At 37.9% G+C, this 14,938-nt stretch overlaps 1 protein-coding gene across 1 annotated transcript in view; it reads left to right on the top strand.

Annotated features, from left to right (window-relative positions):
* LOC149089356 (sodium- and chloride-dependent glycine transporter 1-like) overlaps positions 1-14,938 on the top strand; it is a 38,742-nt gene that overhangs the window by 12,585 nt on the left and 11,219 nt on the right. Inside the window, exons 3-7 of the mRNA XM_089238276.1 lie at positions 6,288-6,419; positions 6,578-6,750; positions 10,092-10,141; positions 13,650-13,782; positions 13,878-14,012. Of these exons, the coding sequence (XP_089094402.1) occupies positions 6,288-6,419; positions 6,578-6,750; positions 10,092-10,141; positions 13,650-13,782; positions 13,878-14,012 (623 nt within the window). The remainder of the gene's footprint in view (positions 1-6,287; positions 6,420-6,577; positions 6,751-10,091; positions 10,142-13,649; positions 13,783-13,877; positions 14,013-14,938) is intronic.

Here is a 14,938-nt window from a genome sequence, read left to right as displayed (position 1 = left end):
TTGACTACGTGATTTGTGAATTACCGTATGAGTTACCATATAGGTTGGTCAGTGAGTAGCCAAGTGTACGGTCACGCACTTGGTCACTCATACGGTCATGAACTTGATCACTTGCTTGGTCACTTATACACTCACGCATTTGGATGCTCATATGGTCATAAATTTTGTCACTCACTTGGTCACTCCATTCGGTCACTCATACAGTCACTTACTCTGTCACTCTCCCACTCACTTCATCACTCACATGGTCAGGGCAGGCGAAATGACAGGATACGAAATGTGCCATGACCGAAATTTCCAAAAACCCTCTCTCCCATTCATACAAGGGAAATGCCCATAAATATTGATTGAAATAGAGGAACTTTGCATTAAGAGCCCCTGCTGAATGAATGAATGAACGACAGAACTCTGCCATCGAACTTATCCCATTCTCTTCCGAGATCCCGTCCAGCCTTAGCTTCGTGGCACACACTGGAACAGTTAGGACGTCTGCTGCCGCCTATCAAATAAGAACAATTATGTAATAAATTCTTCAAGTTATCTTGACTGTTGTTTTTATACCGGTGTGCAAAATGAAAATGGATAATATGTGGTTTCTACCATATATTATGGGTTGCGGGTTTTCATGCTTTGTACCAATGTAAATCTCATGAGCCATAGTACCGGTTGCTATATTTTTATGTTAGCAGTGAAATTATTATCACCAGACTATAATTGAACGTTTCCAGCCCCTTAAAGGCTGTCTGGCGACCTATAGATCACCAAGGGTGGTATGTGAAGGGGGAAAGATTAGGCATGTGCGCGAGTTGTGTAGTGTATGTATGTGCAGAAAATGCAAAAAGCTAGGAGAGGATTGTTTACAAATCTTTGCAAAATGAGTGCTTATCGAGATAAAACACAAAGCAACACTATTAAAATGTTATGCATTAATAAGATAATGCTAGAGTAATTCATAGACCAATTGAAGAAGCACTCATGCCGTTGCCGTTGCTGGTTGATGCGAAGTACCGAGCACTGAGCTCTCGTCTTCTTCGTCTTGGTTTCTCTACTTAGGTAGAGATATTGACCAGTCAATGGCAAAATGGTTGTTTAAAAACAACCACCAGTCATTTTTTTTAAATTATATATAACCCTTTATGTATAAAATATTCTCACTAATACAAAACAATATCAATATACTGTCAACAGTTTTCAAGGGTTAAAACATCTTCTACCCCATCAGATTACACTTACTTTCAAAATAAATCTCGTCGACTACAATATTCTCACAATATGTACAATATTAAACAATCAGTTTTTCACAAAGTGATTAACACAACATAAGTTTACAGCATATTTTGCAATATATTTCCATTTAGACAAAAAATGATATGCGTATATACATAAAAACTCCAACAATGTCACCAAAACCATTCAATATGATTTCTAAACATTTGACAAACATATTTAAAAAATATATAATTATAAAATAGAAAAATAGAGTATAAGGTTACAAATGGTCATTAGAATTTACAGAACATCAATGCACTCCTCAGAATCATATTACGTAACTCTTGAGCATTTGACAACTATATTAAATTAAAAAAATCTATGCTGATTAGGTCACATAACAAATGGTTATATAATTCACAAAGCGTTCATACCAATGTACCACGGAAATAAAAAATACATGGTATCATACCACGTATTGTTCATTTTCACATTTTCATGTAGCACGCCGGTTTAAAATCCAAAACCAATTTTACTTGGAAGAATTTCAAATAGTTTTTTCTTTCTCTGATAGGTGGCAGCATGGGTCTCCGTTAAACTGTTTCTCACATGATGAAATATAATAAGTTAAAAGATTGAGAAGTTCTTCCTCTAATTATTATTTTTTCTCAGATTCGCAAACTATTTCCCCGTTCATGTCGGTCCGTGAAATTGTTCACTTAATCTCACCGGTCCTTAAGTTGATAAAAGTTTAATAATACTGCTGTATATCAATCATTCTGTTGACGACTGCGGCGAAAAATATGCTTGCACCGTGTCCATACGGTGCAGGTGGCGGCCTATTGCTCGGGATGACCAGCCTGATTCACATATCCCTACTATGCGACCACGTTCGAAGTCGTCCAATTGGCTATAAGGTCTTCGGCTACGTCGCAACGGCATTATTGGTTGTGTTTCCAGGCAACTGCAACTCCATCAACGGGAAAAGATAAACCGCTCGCAATGCTTGCTACCTATTTTATACAATGCTAGTTGCTCAGTGAAACGGGCGCTAAGACCTTATAGCCAATTGGACGACTTCGAACGTGGTCGCACAGTAGGGATATGCGAATCAGGCTGGTCATACCGAGCAGTAGCCCGCCACCTGCACCGTATGGACACGGCGGTGCCAAGTCTTGGCAGAAATGGTTGCTTCAGGAACCCCTCATCGGCGGAATGAAGGCTCTGGAAGGCCAAGATCGGATGATTGCGCGACAGAACCGAACTGCCTCAACGACATCATCGTCCGCTATCCAACGTGTTACAGACTCTTTCATACTGCCTTCCACCATATCAAGACGCGGGGCTGAAGCGCCGGTAAGGAAGGTCCGCCTTTAAACCCACAACATCGGCAGAGTCGTCCAGGTGGGTGTCGTGGCGAATCATCATGTCTGCCAGCAGACTGGCATTGCATAGTGTTCAGCGATGAATTCCGCTTCAGTGTTGGAGCAGATTACCATTATATGCGCGCGCGTGTGTGTGTGTGTGTGTGTGTGTGGGGGGGGGGGGGCAGTGGTCACAATCAGCCTGTGTTTTACGAAGGCATTCAGCCATTACCCCGGTGTGATGGTGTGGGGTGCTATCTCTTACGAAGACAAGTCGTCTTATGTCATCCCGCTCAAAACTTTAACAGCTCAATGATATTTTGATGACTTCCTGCAGCCGGTTCAGCTACCATTCACGGTACGTCATCCTGAGGCTATATTCCAACAAGATATTGCTAGGCCCTCATACGGCTCGCATATCTTTGGACTTCTTCCGTGCTGTTGATATTATTCCTTCCCCAGCAAGATCACCGGACCTTTCACAAATCGAACATGTATGGGTCATGGTAGGCCACACTATTCCAGCACACCAAAATGTTGCAAATCTGGAGCAACAATTGATGAATGTCTAGCAGAATCGTAAAGATTCCCTGGGCAGATCGTAAAGATTCCCTGGGCAGATCGTAAAGATTCCCTGGACAGATCGTAAAGATTCCCTGGACAGATCGTAAAGATTCCCTGGGCATATCGTATAGATCTCTTGGGAATACGTGCTGATCACATTAAAAAGAAATGTATCGGAAGATGAGATTAGAAACTTTTACCACTCCTCACATCAATGTATACAATCATGCATCTTCGCCTGGGGTGGGGGGGGGGGGTTTAAACAATTACTGATTTGCATATTCAATTTGCGATTCCTAGCCATTGATGAGTCTTAAGGTTTTCAATTTTTAATCATTTTATTATCTGCATATGAGCTTTACACATATTTATTTTCCACAAAAACAGACACTTTCTTCACGGTGCTTTGGAATCGGTTGGGTTGTTGAGCCGTGGCGCTTGCGTCTGTTGTGGGGTTTGTTGTCCCGTTCTGGTGGCATTGGAGCAACTGTAGTGACTGATCGTGGACATCACGTGTTCTTCTCTCTCGGCTTGTTTTTTCGGTCTGGGCATCGTCATCGTCAGGTTCTTTTTCCACCATGGCCCACAACCCTCGGGGGAATCCAGGTTATATCTCCTAACCCACACAAGAAAAGGGCTAATATCTCGGAAAGGACAGAACATGGGCCTTGTCTAACAGTTTTTATCGGGACGCCGTGGTTGGTCTGGTGTGTTTGCACTGGGCACATCCTCACTTACGCTACCCGGCTCAGATAAGTGGCAGAGACATATTCAGAAGCGGAAAACCTTTCACTCTTTTGCACCCTTAGAGCATATATGCTGAACGGTACTATACATCGGACCTAGCTTAGCTAATAGCTAGTGTTCGACGACATTGGCCTCCAGGCATACAGTGGGATGATGTGAGCTATTAGCTGGATAAGGTCTGACTGTCCATCGTGCAGTCACTTTCAGCGTGTATAGCGTATGCTCTACGGACGAAAAATGATCGGTGCTTCTGTATCCTAATAATCTAGTGCACTCGTCCAGAATAAAAACGAAGTAATTCATCGCAGTGACCTTGTTACCTTTGCCTGCTATATTGGCCAATTTACCACCAGATTTGTAAAGTGTTAGCCAAATGACCGAAAACCAACCCTTTCTTGCCAAAATGTGGTAACATTTGCTCTCATTAACTGTTTGAATAAAATTTTTGTGGGAAAAGGCAAGAGGAAAAAAAATTAGTTTGCACAGCTCTTTAGCTTTCTTGATCACTCTCAAGGTTACAGCATTGCTATCAGCTTAAAATCGCCAAGTTATACGTTTGGTGCATGTTCGGTGAATTTCGCAGGATTCCGAAAAGTAACGTCAAAATTTTTAATGCGTTATATCTCCATAATAATTAGTCGAATCAAAAAACTGTGAATACACACTACCGTATTATTTTATCACAAGGAGTCACACGTGTAATTATTGGGAGATCAATAATGTATCCACCCTATATATATTATCTTGTGCCTCAACATTTCCAGATTTATTATAATTTCATCAAAACTCTTCCACACATTGTGTTCAGGAAGTTAACGGAGGAAATTTCTCTCTATGTGGACAGGTCATAATATGAATATTCATGAACACACATAGACATGTGAAAAAACTTATTCTCTTCTTTAAAAAAATTGTGTATATATATATACTAATTTTTTTTTAGAAACACACACTGCTTATATGGACCGACTACAGTTTCAGCGTATTATCGTGAGATAATTTGTTGCCGTGTCATCCCTTCACTGGGGGTGGACTATGACTAGACGTCGGATTATATGGAACGTGAAACGTCCTATATCAATTATGTATTCATGTTCCCTCTTTCCGGTCTAGACATACTTCGATTGGAATTAAGTATTCAAAAAAAATAGGACGAGAGGGAAAAAGAAGTGCCTTTGTGGTAACAGATGGTGGAGGCGGAAAGAAATGTCCCTTGTCCTTTTCCCAATTAAGGGGTAGAATTCGCGTTAAATTAAAAAGAAAATATCCACGTTTTTTAATTGGCATGGGAAAAAAAAGTTATAATTAAGCTCTGGTGATTTGGTGTGTAAAGATTATCGTGACGGCAGAACAATTCACATTCACGTATTATTCTTTTAATTAACATCAAAATTTTATGGGCGAAAAGGCAGTGATTGCGTCGATGCTTACACTCTTCAGCCGAAGCTCACAATATGACGATATACCGAGATTTCTTGTAACATAGAAAAGACGAAAGATCATTACACGATCATTGCATGTATCTTTTGCGGTAAACGCTATAAATGATTTTATTATGCATAATTCCCGAGCATTTTGGCAAATTTGATAAATTTCCCTAAATTAATCACTTTTCCCGGCGATTACGCATAGTACCCAAGTGTCGTTGACGAATTCAATAAGTACTGAGAAAATTATCACTTCTATCGGCGATTATGCATAATTCCCAAGAATCGCGTCGTTGGTAAACATGCCAGATCGTCCTATATGATATACTGTACATTATAATTCATACATGCATTGTATCATCATATCCGCACCGACTATATTCATCACACATAATATACTTATTTGGACGTTTTTTTTCATATTTATCAAATTCACCAATTACACTAGGGTATTATGCATAGTCAAAGAAAAAGGCGATGAATTTCGAGTATCTATCAAATATACCGATGACACTTGGTTATTATGCATAATTCAGGCCCCTCATTTGTGGGGGGGTTAAGGGGGAGGCGATTATACCTCCGGCTTTGAAAATACATTAGAAATGGTGTGTATAAATGATGTGATTAGCAGAGTGAATAAAAATATTTTGCAGTTCAAATACACACACACATAGACATTGAGTATATGCTCTTTGCGCCTTCCCCGAAAAAGTTGAAATGACGGGAGCTTGGCATAATCGCCCTTAAAAGTGATAACGTTTTCCGTATTTATCAAATTTGCCAACGACGCTTGGGTTTTATGTATAATCTCCGGTAAAAATTATAAATTCATCAATTTTACCAAGATGATTGATAAGCATGCATAATAACTGTTTATTATGTATAATAACTGATTTCTCACATCTACCGTAGCATATCGAATATATTAACCCGAATGCCACATTCATTGCATTAATGTTGTTTGTTATATGCTCAGGTGCGTTTCTAATACCTTATCTCTTGATGCTATTGCTTGCTGGCAAGCCAATGTATTTCATGGAACTAGCATTCGGACAGTTCGCTGGACTGGGGCCTCTGGCGATATGGACAAGCATTCCCATAGCTAAAGGTGAGAGCTTGTGTATACGCAACAAACTTACGAATTTCATAAATCATTACCTATGAACTTTGACACTTACTTTCTCGTTGTTAAGTTTCGCTGCGGTGATATGTATCAAACTGAAATTAGGTGTATATTTAAAAAAACTTTCTCCTGTTTGCTTCCAGGTGTAGGATACGCAATGGTGACTGTATCACTAATCATCTGTATTTACTACAATGTCATAATGTGCTACACGATCTACTACATGGTGTCTACCACTTTCAGTTCCGTCGTGCCTTGGGCCACTTGCGATGCTGAGTGGACCAATGAAACCTTGTGTCACGTTCGAGATCAGCATGTAAGTTTAGCCAAAATTGCCTTTTTCGTTCGTGAACGTTTTTCTCTCTAAAATAATAATAGGTGTGCGTGCATGCGTGTGCTTTAAGGAGGTCGGTGCACACAAATTTTCCAAAAAAAACGCATTTTCGAATTTTTCAATTTTCAAATACTATGAAATTTTCTGCCTCTAACTGTGTTCAAGTTTTTCCTCTACCCTGTAATAGAAATATTTTAATATAAATTGGCAATATATGTACAGTAATGTTTTCTACTAAAATGCTCTTATCTCAAAACTAAGTTTTCTGATAGATAAGGAACATTTTCTCGATCACCACTCATTCAAAAAGAGTGTGGTGTTACATACATTAATACGAGGATTTTGTTTATTGAAATTATTTTAAAAAATGTTTATGACACATAATATGGGTAAATTTCAATGATTTTTTGACAGTGTTGCATGTTGTTGAAATTAAAATTCGAAAATAGCCAACAATTAAAATCTTATATACTCGTGCTAAATTGTATAAAAATATCATAGTATTTGAGAAAAAACTGAGTGCCTTAAGTGAATAGAAAATTCGCTTAAACGTTCCTTAAAGTAGGGAGATTTTCCCATAGGAAAGTATGGGAAGCAAAAATCGTGCTCCGGTCATCTTAAAAAAACACGTAACTTTATGAACATCCGCTTACCGTCTGTACAGAATATTCCTGGAATTTTCTTTTGGGATTTTGTTCAATGTGCCATCTATTGAACATCGATAGCACTGGATACTATGTAATTGCTACAAATACAGACCGGTGCAAGTTGTTGAACGAATTTCACGGACGTACAAAAAAAAAAGGGAAAAAAATTTGCGGACCGACAAAAAATAAATGGTGAAATCATTTGCGGACCGACAAAAAAGAAAAAAATAGGGAAATATAATTTGCGAAGCGATCAGAAATAAAATAAACACCATACACAATAACAAGAATTTGCGGACCGAGAGAAACTAGATTTGAGAAATAATTTGAAGACTGGAAAAAGACGTAATATTACCGAAAATAAGGGAAATAATTCGCAGATCGGAAAAAATAAAAACCATTGGAATATTTCTGGTAGAAATCACAATGGAAAGCCAGTCGTTTCTATCAAAAGGGAACATAACCACCTTTTTTACACACACTTCGATATTTTTCTTGCCTCGATAACGGACAATCATGGGACCGAAAATTTTGTCCGCTAGCGGGGAATGTCCGTTAATGGATAGCAAGATGCGTTGAGCCCCCGTCGACGTGATTCAAAATTGTGTCCGTCATTGGATGTATCCGCTAACGGTGGAGTCCGTTATGAGAGGTTCCACTGTTGAATGATCATGTTGCTTATGTTAATGACAAAAGGGCACTAAGGGTCTAGTAAAAACCTTCTGAAATTAACAGGTGACGTTAGAAGTTTCAGACTTAAATAGCTGAAATTTTAATTAAAGGTAAGATTTCCACTAAACTTCCATTCTTTCAAAACGGAACATTTCTGAAATTCAAATGTTTATGACTCTCTTGAATGTTGATCAAGAAAAACATAGTATTTAGATATTCCTCTACCATCCCTACATGTTGGGCTGTTTTCTACTTTTGGAAAACAAATGTATTCCGAGGGAATGCGATTTTTTATTTTACTTCTACTGTAAATTTACCAAAACTGTTCCCTTTTTCTCGGTAAAAAATCATCAAATGGAACAAATAGTTTGAGAATTTCAAAACAATTTGAAGAAATCACAGAAGTAATTAGAAAACTGGCAAAAAAAAAATGAATGTGGAAGATTCAATTCGCGAATCAGGAAAAGAAATTTGCACTGTATATAACATATTTGAAGATCGGTAAAAAATGAATGAATGGGAGATGGTGGACATCTATATGTACAGCGAATCCCGTTTTAACAAATACCGTTATAGCGCAAATATCGTTTTAAGAAACACTCTTCTAATCCACCAGATAAGTTTATATAGGAACAATGCAAAAACCTGGAATTCTTTTATAACGAAGTGATTTCTCCTGTCTCTTTTCGAGTTCGTTATAACTGGATTCGACTGTATACTAAACGTGTTTCGAAATAAATTTGATGGTAAGTTTTCTTCATCACTCCTCATATCGAAGAAATCACGATGTAAAAATCTCAAAAACAGTTAACGACAATAACTCACCACAGAATGGAAATATTTCTATGGGAGTAGAATGGCATTTAGGCCCAATATGTAACGCAGTCGAATCCTGTTATAACGAACTCCAGGAGACCGGAGAAATCACTTCGTTGTAGAGAAATTTCGTTATAAAGTAATTCCAAGTATTTGCATTGTTCCTTATGTAAACTTATGAGGGATTAGAAAAGTGTTCGTGCGTTAAAACGAGATTTTCGCTATAACGGTATTCGTTAAAACGAGATTTGAGTGTATATGGAGGAACTAACAATATATCCCGCAAATTTAGTCTGGGAAATTTTTGGTATACTAATTATTGTATAAAGGTGTTCTATAAATTCTCTTAAATACTTCAAAAATTCATAAAAATTGAAGGAATTGCCATATTTGAAATACAGTTTGCGAAAAAGTTATTCTCACGAAAGGGATTTTTTTTGTACAGAAAAGAATTAGTTAGGATTTTCATTGATAGAGGGCGCCAAACGAAAAATCACACGACAGTGATAAGAATCCTATAGAATGCAGATTGCACAATTAACAGCTCATTCTCAATTTCTTTGTCACTGGCTCTTAAGATTTGTGATGTTGACAGTGAATAAAGCTTCTATTAGTAGAAAAACACTATTGGAGGATTAAGTACTGTTAGTGAAAAACCACTATTGGTGGATTAAGTACTGTTAGTGGAAAAAGCACTATTAGTGGATTAAGCACTGTTAGTAGAAAAGCAAAATTGGTGGATTAAGTACTGTTAGTGGAAAACCACTATTGGTGGATTAAGCACTGTTAGTAGAAAAACAAAATTGGTGGATTAAGTACTGTTAGTAGAAAAGCACTATTGGTGGATTAAGTACTGTTAGTGGAAAAGCACTATTGGTGGATAAAGCGCTGAAGTTGTTCTACTCCAGTCACGACTCATCGGCTGAAGCTATATTAACGTTTCGGACACAGAACAGATTAAATAAATGTTCTGTGAATGAATTATGTGATTTTCATCATGTAGCAACATCTATCGACAAAGATTCTAAATATTTTTTGTACACCAAAAAAAAATCCCTCTTCGTGAGATAAACTTTTTCGCAAATCGCAAACTAATATACCAATTCCATCAATTTTTTTATGAATTTTTAATCTCTTTACTAATTTACGGGACACCCTGTTTATAACTTTTGTTTTTCTTTCATATAGAAAAATCATACACTCCCTGGATCGAAATTTTCCAGTCAACTGTACTGGGAGTGAGTATGTGATCACATATTTTCTTCATATATTTCTATCACATTTTCTGAAATTTTATAATCCCGTTACCCTTACTCTGCAACCCCGACCAAACTTTAATTATCTAATTTTAAATTGAAAAATGCAATAAGAATTTATATTTAAAATCCGAATCGATCTAGTAGTCAATGGGAATAGCTTAAGGAAAGAGATCAAAGAGTTTTGGAGACGCTGAATGAAGGGGGAAGACATCAAAAATAATAATTTTTAACTGTTCTCACAAAAGGTCGAGCTCTCAAAAAAAATGTTTAAAATTAGAAATTGGCTGCGTTCCTCATTCTTATGACGCGCTCTTTACTTTTCTTCTTCGACTTTCCACCGGAAAAACATTCTTGTGCGGTGCGATATTAATATCTCCATATTGACAAAAAAACTTAGTTGCCAAAAAATAATTTCTTAACTTTTTTCATCTTCTTTCGTTTTTCACATTCATGGGAAAGTCGCCAATAATTGGTATCGTAGTAGTGAGTGTTCAAGAAGAAATTATAGTTTCTTAGAGGAGTAATTTTGGCTGATGTTCAGACAGTTTTGTTTCAGCGATGGGTATTATCCAAACCGATAGATGGGTCAACTTATCGAATAATGTCTACCGAGAAAGAATTTCAAATTTTATTTATATATTTTTATTGAAATAAATTTAATCTTTATCACGCACTCGGGTGGTTTTAAATGCCATGCAGAAATCGTGCTAAAATCATGGAATCTACATTGAAAGAAGAATAGAGTTCGTTATGAGAGACAAGGATTAAAATTTATAGGTCTGAGCACACCACACGTTTGTGTGGTTCCTAACTTCTGAACTGCCGTATAATAGAAGAGAGGGTTCTGAAGAGCCAGAGAATTGGTCTATTACCTTCAGACAATTATTAATATTCTCTAAAATATCTTTATGTGTTGACATTCAGCCCTCTTCACACGCAGATACTCAAATAGATCTCGAGTTTCCTGAAGACCAAGAGACTGGTTGACTAAATGATTCGATTTGCCCGTCTTCCCTCATACGGTTCCATAAAAATGCGTCACAAACCCAAGAGACTAAGGAAAAATGGAGCAGTTTTTAGTTCCTTCAGATCCCTTCAAGTATTACGTCAACAGATTTTTAGCCATTTTTCACCCCCGCCCTTGTCAGCGAAAGTCAGCAAAACTCTCACCCACCCGCCCTGTCAGCTCCGCCCCCACCTCCTAACGCATATTGGAATCAGAGACGCACGCAGGGAACGGGGTACGACTCCCGTATGCAACCCCCAGATGACCAACAATTTATTTTTTTGTTTCAAAAATATTTTTTTTTTAAATACACTATCGGAAGAAAATACCTTTATATGTTATTATAGTCAATTTCTGGTAATTCCAATGCTATTTGAAGGCAAGAACTTAAAATTTCTCTTTGGGAAATTAGTTGTGGCCCACCTTTTAAGCCATATATGCTCACCTCACGATGCGCAGGCCGAATGTGGAACTCGGGGTTACCTGATGTGGCCCGCCCCCTCAACCCTAATTTTTTTTAAATTGAACTAATCAGCACATTTACGGATCGCTTAAGTGACCCGTGACACAATTCCAGAGCATTTAAGGGGGTTGGTGAACGTAAATTTTCCGAAAAACACATTTTCCAATTACTACGAAATTTTCTGCATCCAACTGTGTTCAAGTTTTTGTTGTACCTGTACAACTCAGGAACATTTTTTCGAACAGCACTCATTCAAACGGCTTGAAACTTTGTGTGTCTCTCAACACTATGGTGTTACATACTTTAACACGAGCTTTTAGGATTTTAATTGTTGGGTTATTTTATCGAATTTTAACTTTTACAAAAATCACCAAAATTTACCCATATTTTGTGCCATAAAAATTTTAAATAATTTTATTAAAAAATCCTCGTGTTGAAGTATGCAACACCATAGTGTTGAGAGAGACGCAAAGTTTCAAGACATTTGGATGAGCGCTGTTCGAAAAAATGTTCCTAATCTAAGCTTAGTTTTGAGAAAAGAGCATTTTAGTGGAAAACATTAGCATGTGTATAATGCTTGCCTCAGCAGTTTATATTAAAATATCTTTAAAATATTTTAGTATAGGTAGAACAAAAACTTGGACACAGTTAGATGCAGAATATTTCAAAGTATTTAAAAATTGAAAATTGGAAAATGTGTTTTTTTGAAAAACTTGCGTGCACAAACCCCCTTAAGCGGACAGAACTTTAACCGTACCACATTATCAGATCACTCAAGTAGGCCCGCTGCACATTCACATATCACTACGTGACCCGCAGCACAGTTCTAGAACAATTAAATGTCCGTGGAAAACTTAGAGATCCATTAAGTGTCATGTGGCACAATTTAAAAGCACTTAAGCGGCCCACGTTGCAGTTCTAAATCTTTCAAGTTACCCGCGGGGCATTTCCGGATTACTCAAATGATCCGCGGCATAATTACGGACCACTTTAGTGACGCGCGGCACATTTGCAGAGCACTTAAGCAGCCCGCGACACATTTCTAGAGCACTTGAGTGACAAGCAACACATTTCTAGAACACTTGAGCGGCCTAGACACATATGCAGATCACTTGAAGAAACCGCGGAACATTCAGAGATCACTAACGTGACTCTATAGAGGACTTATCAATGAGAAAATGTTTGTTCAGGTGCCCACACACTGGGGAAAGGTTTTTCTGTGCTTGGTACACCGAGTAAGATGTCATTAAGAATATTTCATATTGTTATAAAGGTTAATTGATGACGTATTAGCATCATTCAAACTTTCCCCTATAAATGAGAGGGGATAGGAGCGTTTTCCGTCAGCTTACATATATGCGGTTTTTTCCCCAACTTTTCTGAGATTTTTGAACTCGAATAGCTTAGTGAACATTGCACTTCGCTGAATAGTAAACGTGATTTTTTTTTGGCGGGGGAGGTGGGGGGCTCAGAAGACACGGCAATTACTTTCTAATTGGAATGAGGGGAAGATATAAAAGTTTAGATTTTTTTATTTTGTGACACTATATTTTCACTCTCAAAACTGGTGCAGGATGATTTCTGAATACGTTTTGAGTATTTTTTTTTTTTCTGTTTTAAATTGCAATCTCTACGACGAATGGTTGATGAGATAGATGAAAGCGGAATCCGGATTTACAGACACCCTGTATATTTCAAGGCACGGCAAGACAACGCCGTGACCACATATTACCGGAATTGTTCAACAATGAATCCAAGCACGGCCGATGAAACTCCTGTCGCAACTAGCGTGATCATCAATGAGAGGCTTCTTTAGCATGTCTATCGATGGGTAGCCCGTCATTACTAACCAGCATTCAGAACTAATAAACTGTGTATTAGGACTGAACAATCAATCAACGAATTTCATTGAAATTCCGATGTGATGTTGCAATTTCAAATCACATGAATGTAGAGTAGAAAATCGTTTCCATGTCTCGTGCTACTTACTTACCCGTAATTTTCTTTTCTTCTAATAGGAGGAGTGTCCTGGACCTTTCGGACGATATAGGCAACGTAGGAGGGGTTAAATGGGATTTGTGTCTTTGTTTGCTCTTCAGTTGGGTTATTGTAGCGGCATGTCTCGTCAAAGGGATAAAGACATCTGGAAAGGTTTGTATATGTTTACAATGTGCAAACTGCAAAAGGCTGCAGTTTCTTCTTGTGTAACGCAACCATTTGTGACCATTTTTTCTCCTATTTTCCAGGTAGTATACTTCGCCGCAACTTTCCCGTATGCAGTCCTTTTGATATTATTAGTAACTGGTTTATGCCAAGAGGGTGCCTCAGATGGATTGGTCTATTTCTTTATGCCGACGTGGGATAAACTTCTTGACATAGAGGCAAGAAAATTGTTTCGTAATTTATATCAAAAATTGAGAAGTTTTGAATGTACACATGTGTTGCGCATAGATTATGAAATGTTGACAGATCTAAAAAATAATGTTTTTTGCTTAGCCAAGTGTAAGATTCTATCCCTGTTTGATCGTTCTTATGCACCCCCCCACCCCCCCCAAACAAAATTTTCTTATGGTCAGAGGCGGATTTATGGTTTTCCTGCCTGTGGGCTGAAAACATTTCGCAGTCCTTTACCCAGTCTAATCTAATTTTCTTGCCCATTCATTCCTCAAATTCCTCCCCATTTGGATTATCCCCCACTCCCGTAAATACACCCGTCTCTAAGTTACATTAACATTCTCTTGGTCACTCCCATGTTTACACACTATCAAGGTCACTCTTAAGGTAATTTAATTTGTTTTTCTTTTTTTTCTCTTATATTGACTGGTTATTTATGTTTGTTTGTCCTAGCATGTATATGAATATTTATAGGAGAAGCACAGATAGTAGCATAATAACGTGCTAAGTAAAGGTCTCCTAGTGCGAACTTTGACCATCAGACTAAGCGCATGGGAGGGCCGGGTCGCAATCAAATGTGGCATACACTCTTATTGTCACTCTTTTGATTGCTGACTGACATAATCCCTCGCTCTATAGCTTCCCGTTAACACTTCCATGTTCACACACTCTCTCTAGATGACTTCCACGTTCACACACTCTATAGTCCACTCTTTTGGATACTGAACATGCTTGCACATGGTTTTGGTCACTCATATACTTTTAGAGTCTCTAGGTCACTCTCATAGTTAATCGCCTAGTAGCGACTGCTCGAACTTATAGAGGGCTCTAGGTCATCTTGTGATCACCAATATTCTTGCACACTCTATAGGTTAATCTAGTGGTCGCCGCTCATATTCTTGCGCGCTTTCTA

Source organism: Pholcus phalangioides, unplaced genomic scaffold (assembly GCF_987345545.1).
Source record: "Pholcus phalangioides strain wild (caught in Gottingen) unplaced genomic scaffold, Ppha-v1.0 ptg000002l_1, whole genome shotgun sequence".
Taxonomy (NCBI): domain Eukaryota; kingdom Metazoa; phylum Arthropoda; class Arachnida; order Araneae; family Pholcidae; genus Pholcus; species Pholcus phalangioides.
Note: the sequence above shows the minus strand (reverse complement) of the source record. Positions and strands in the feature narration are given on the sequence as shown.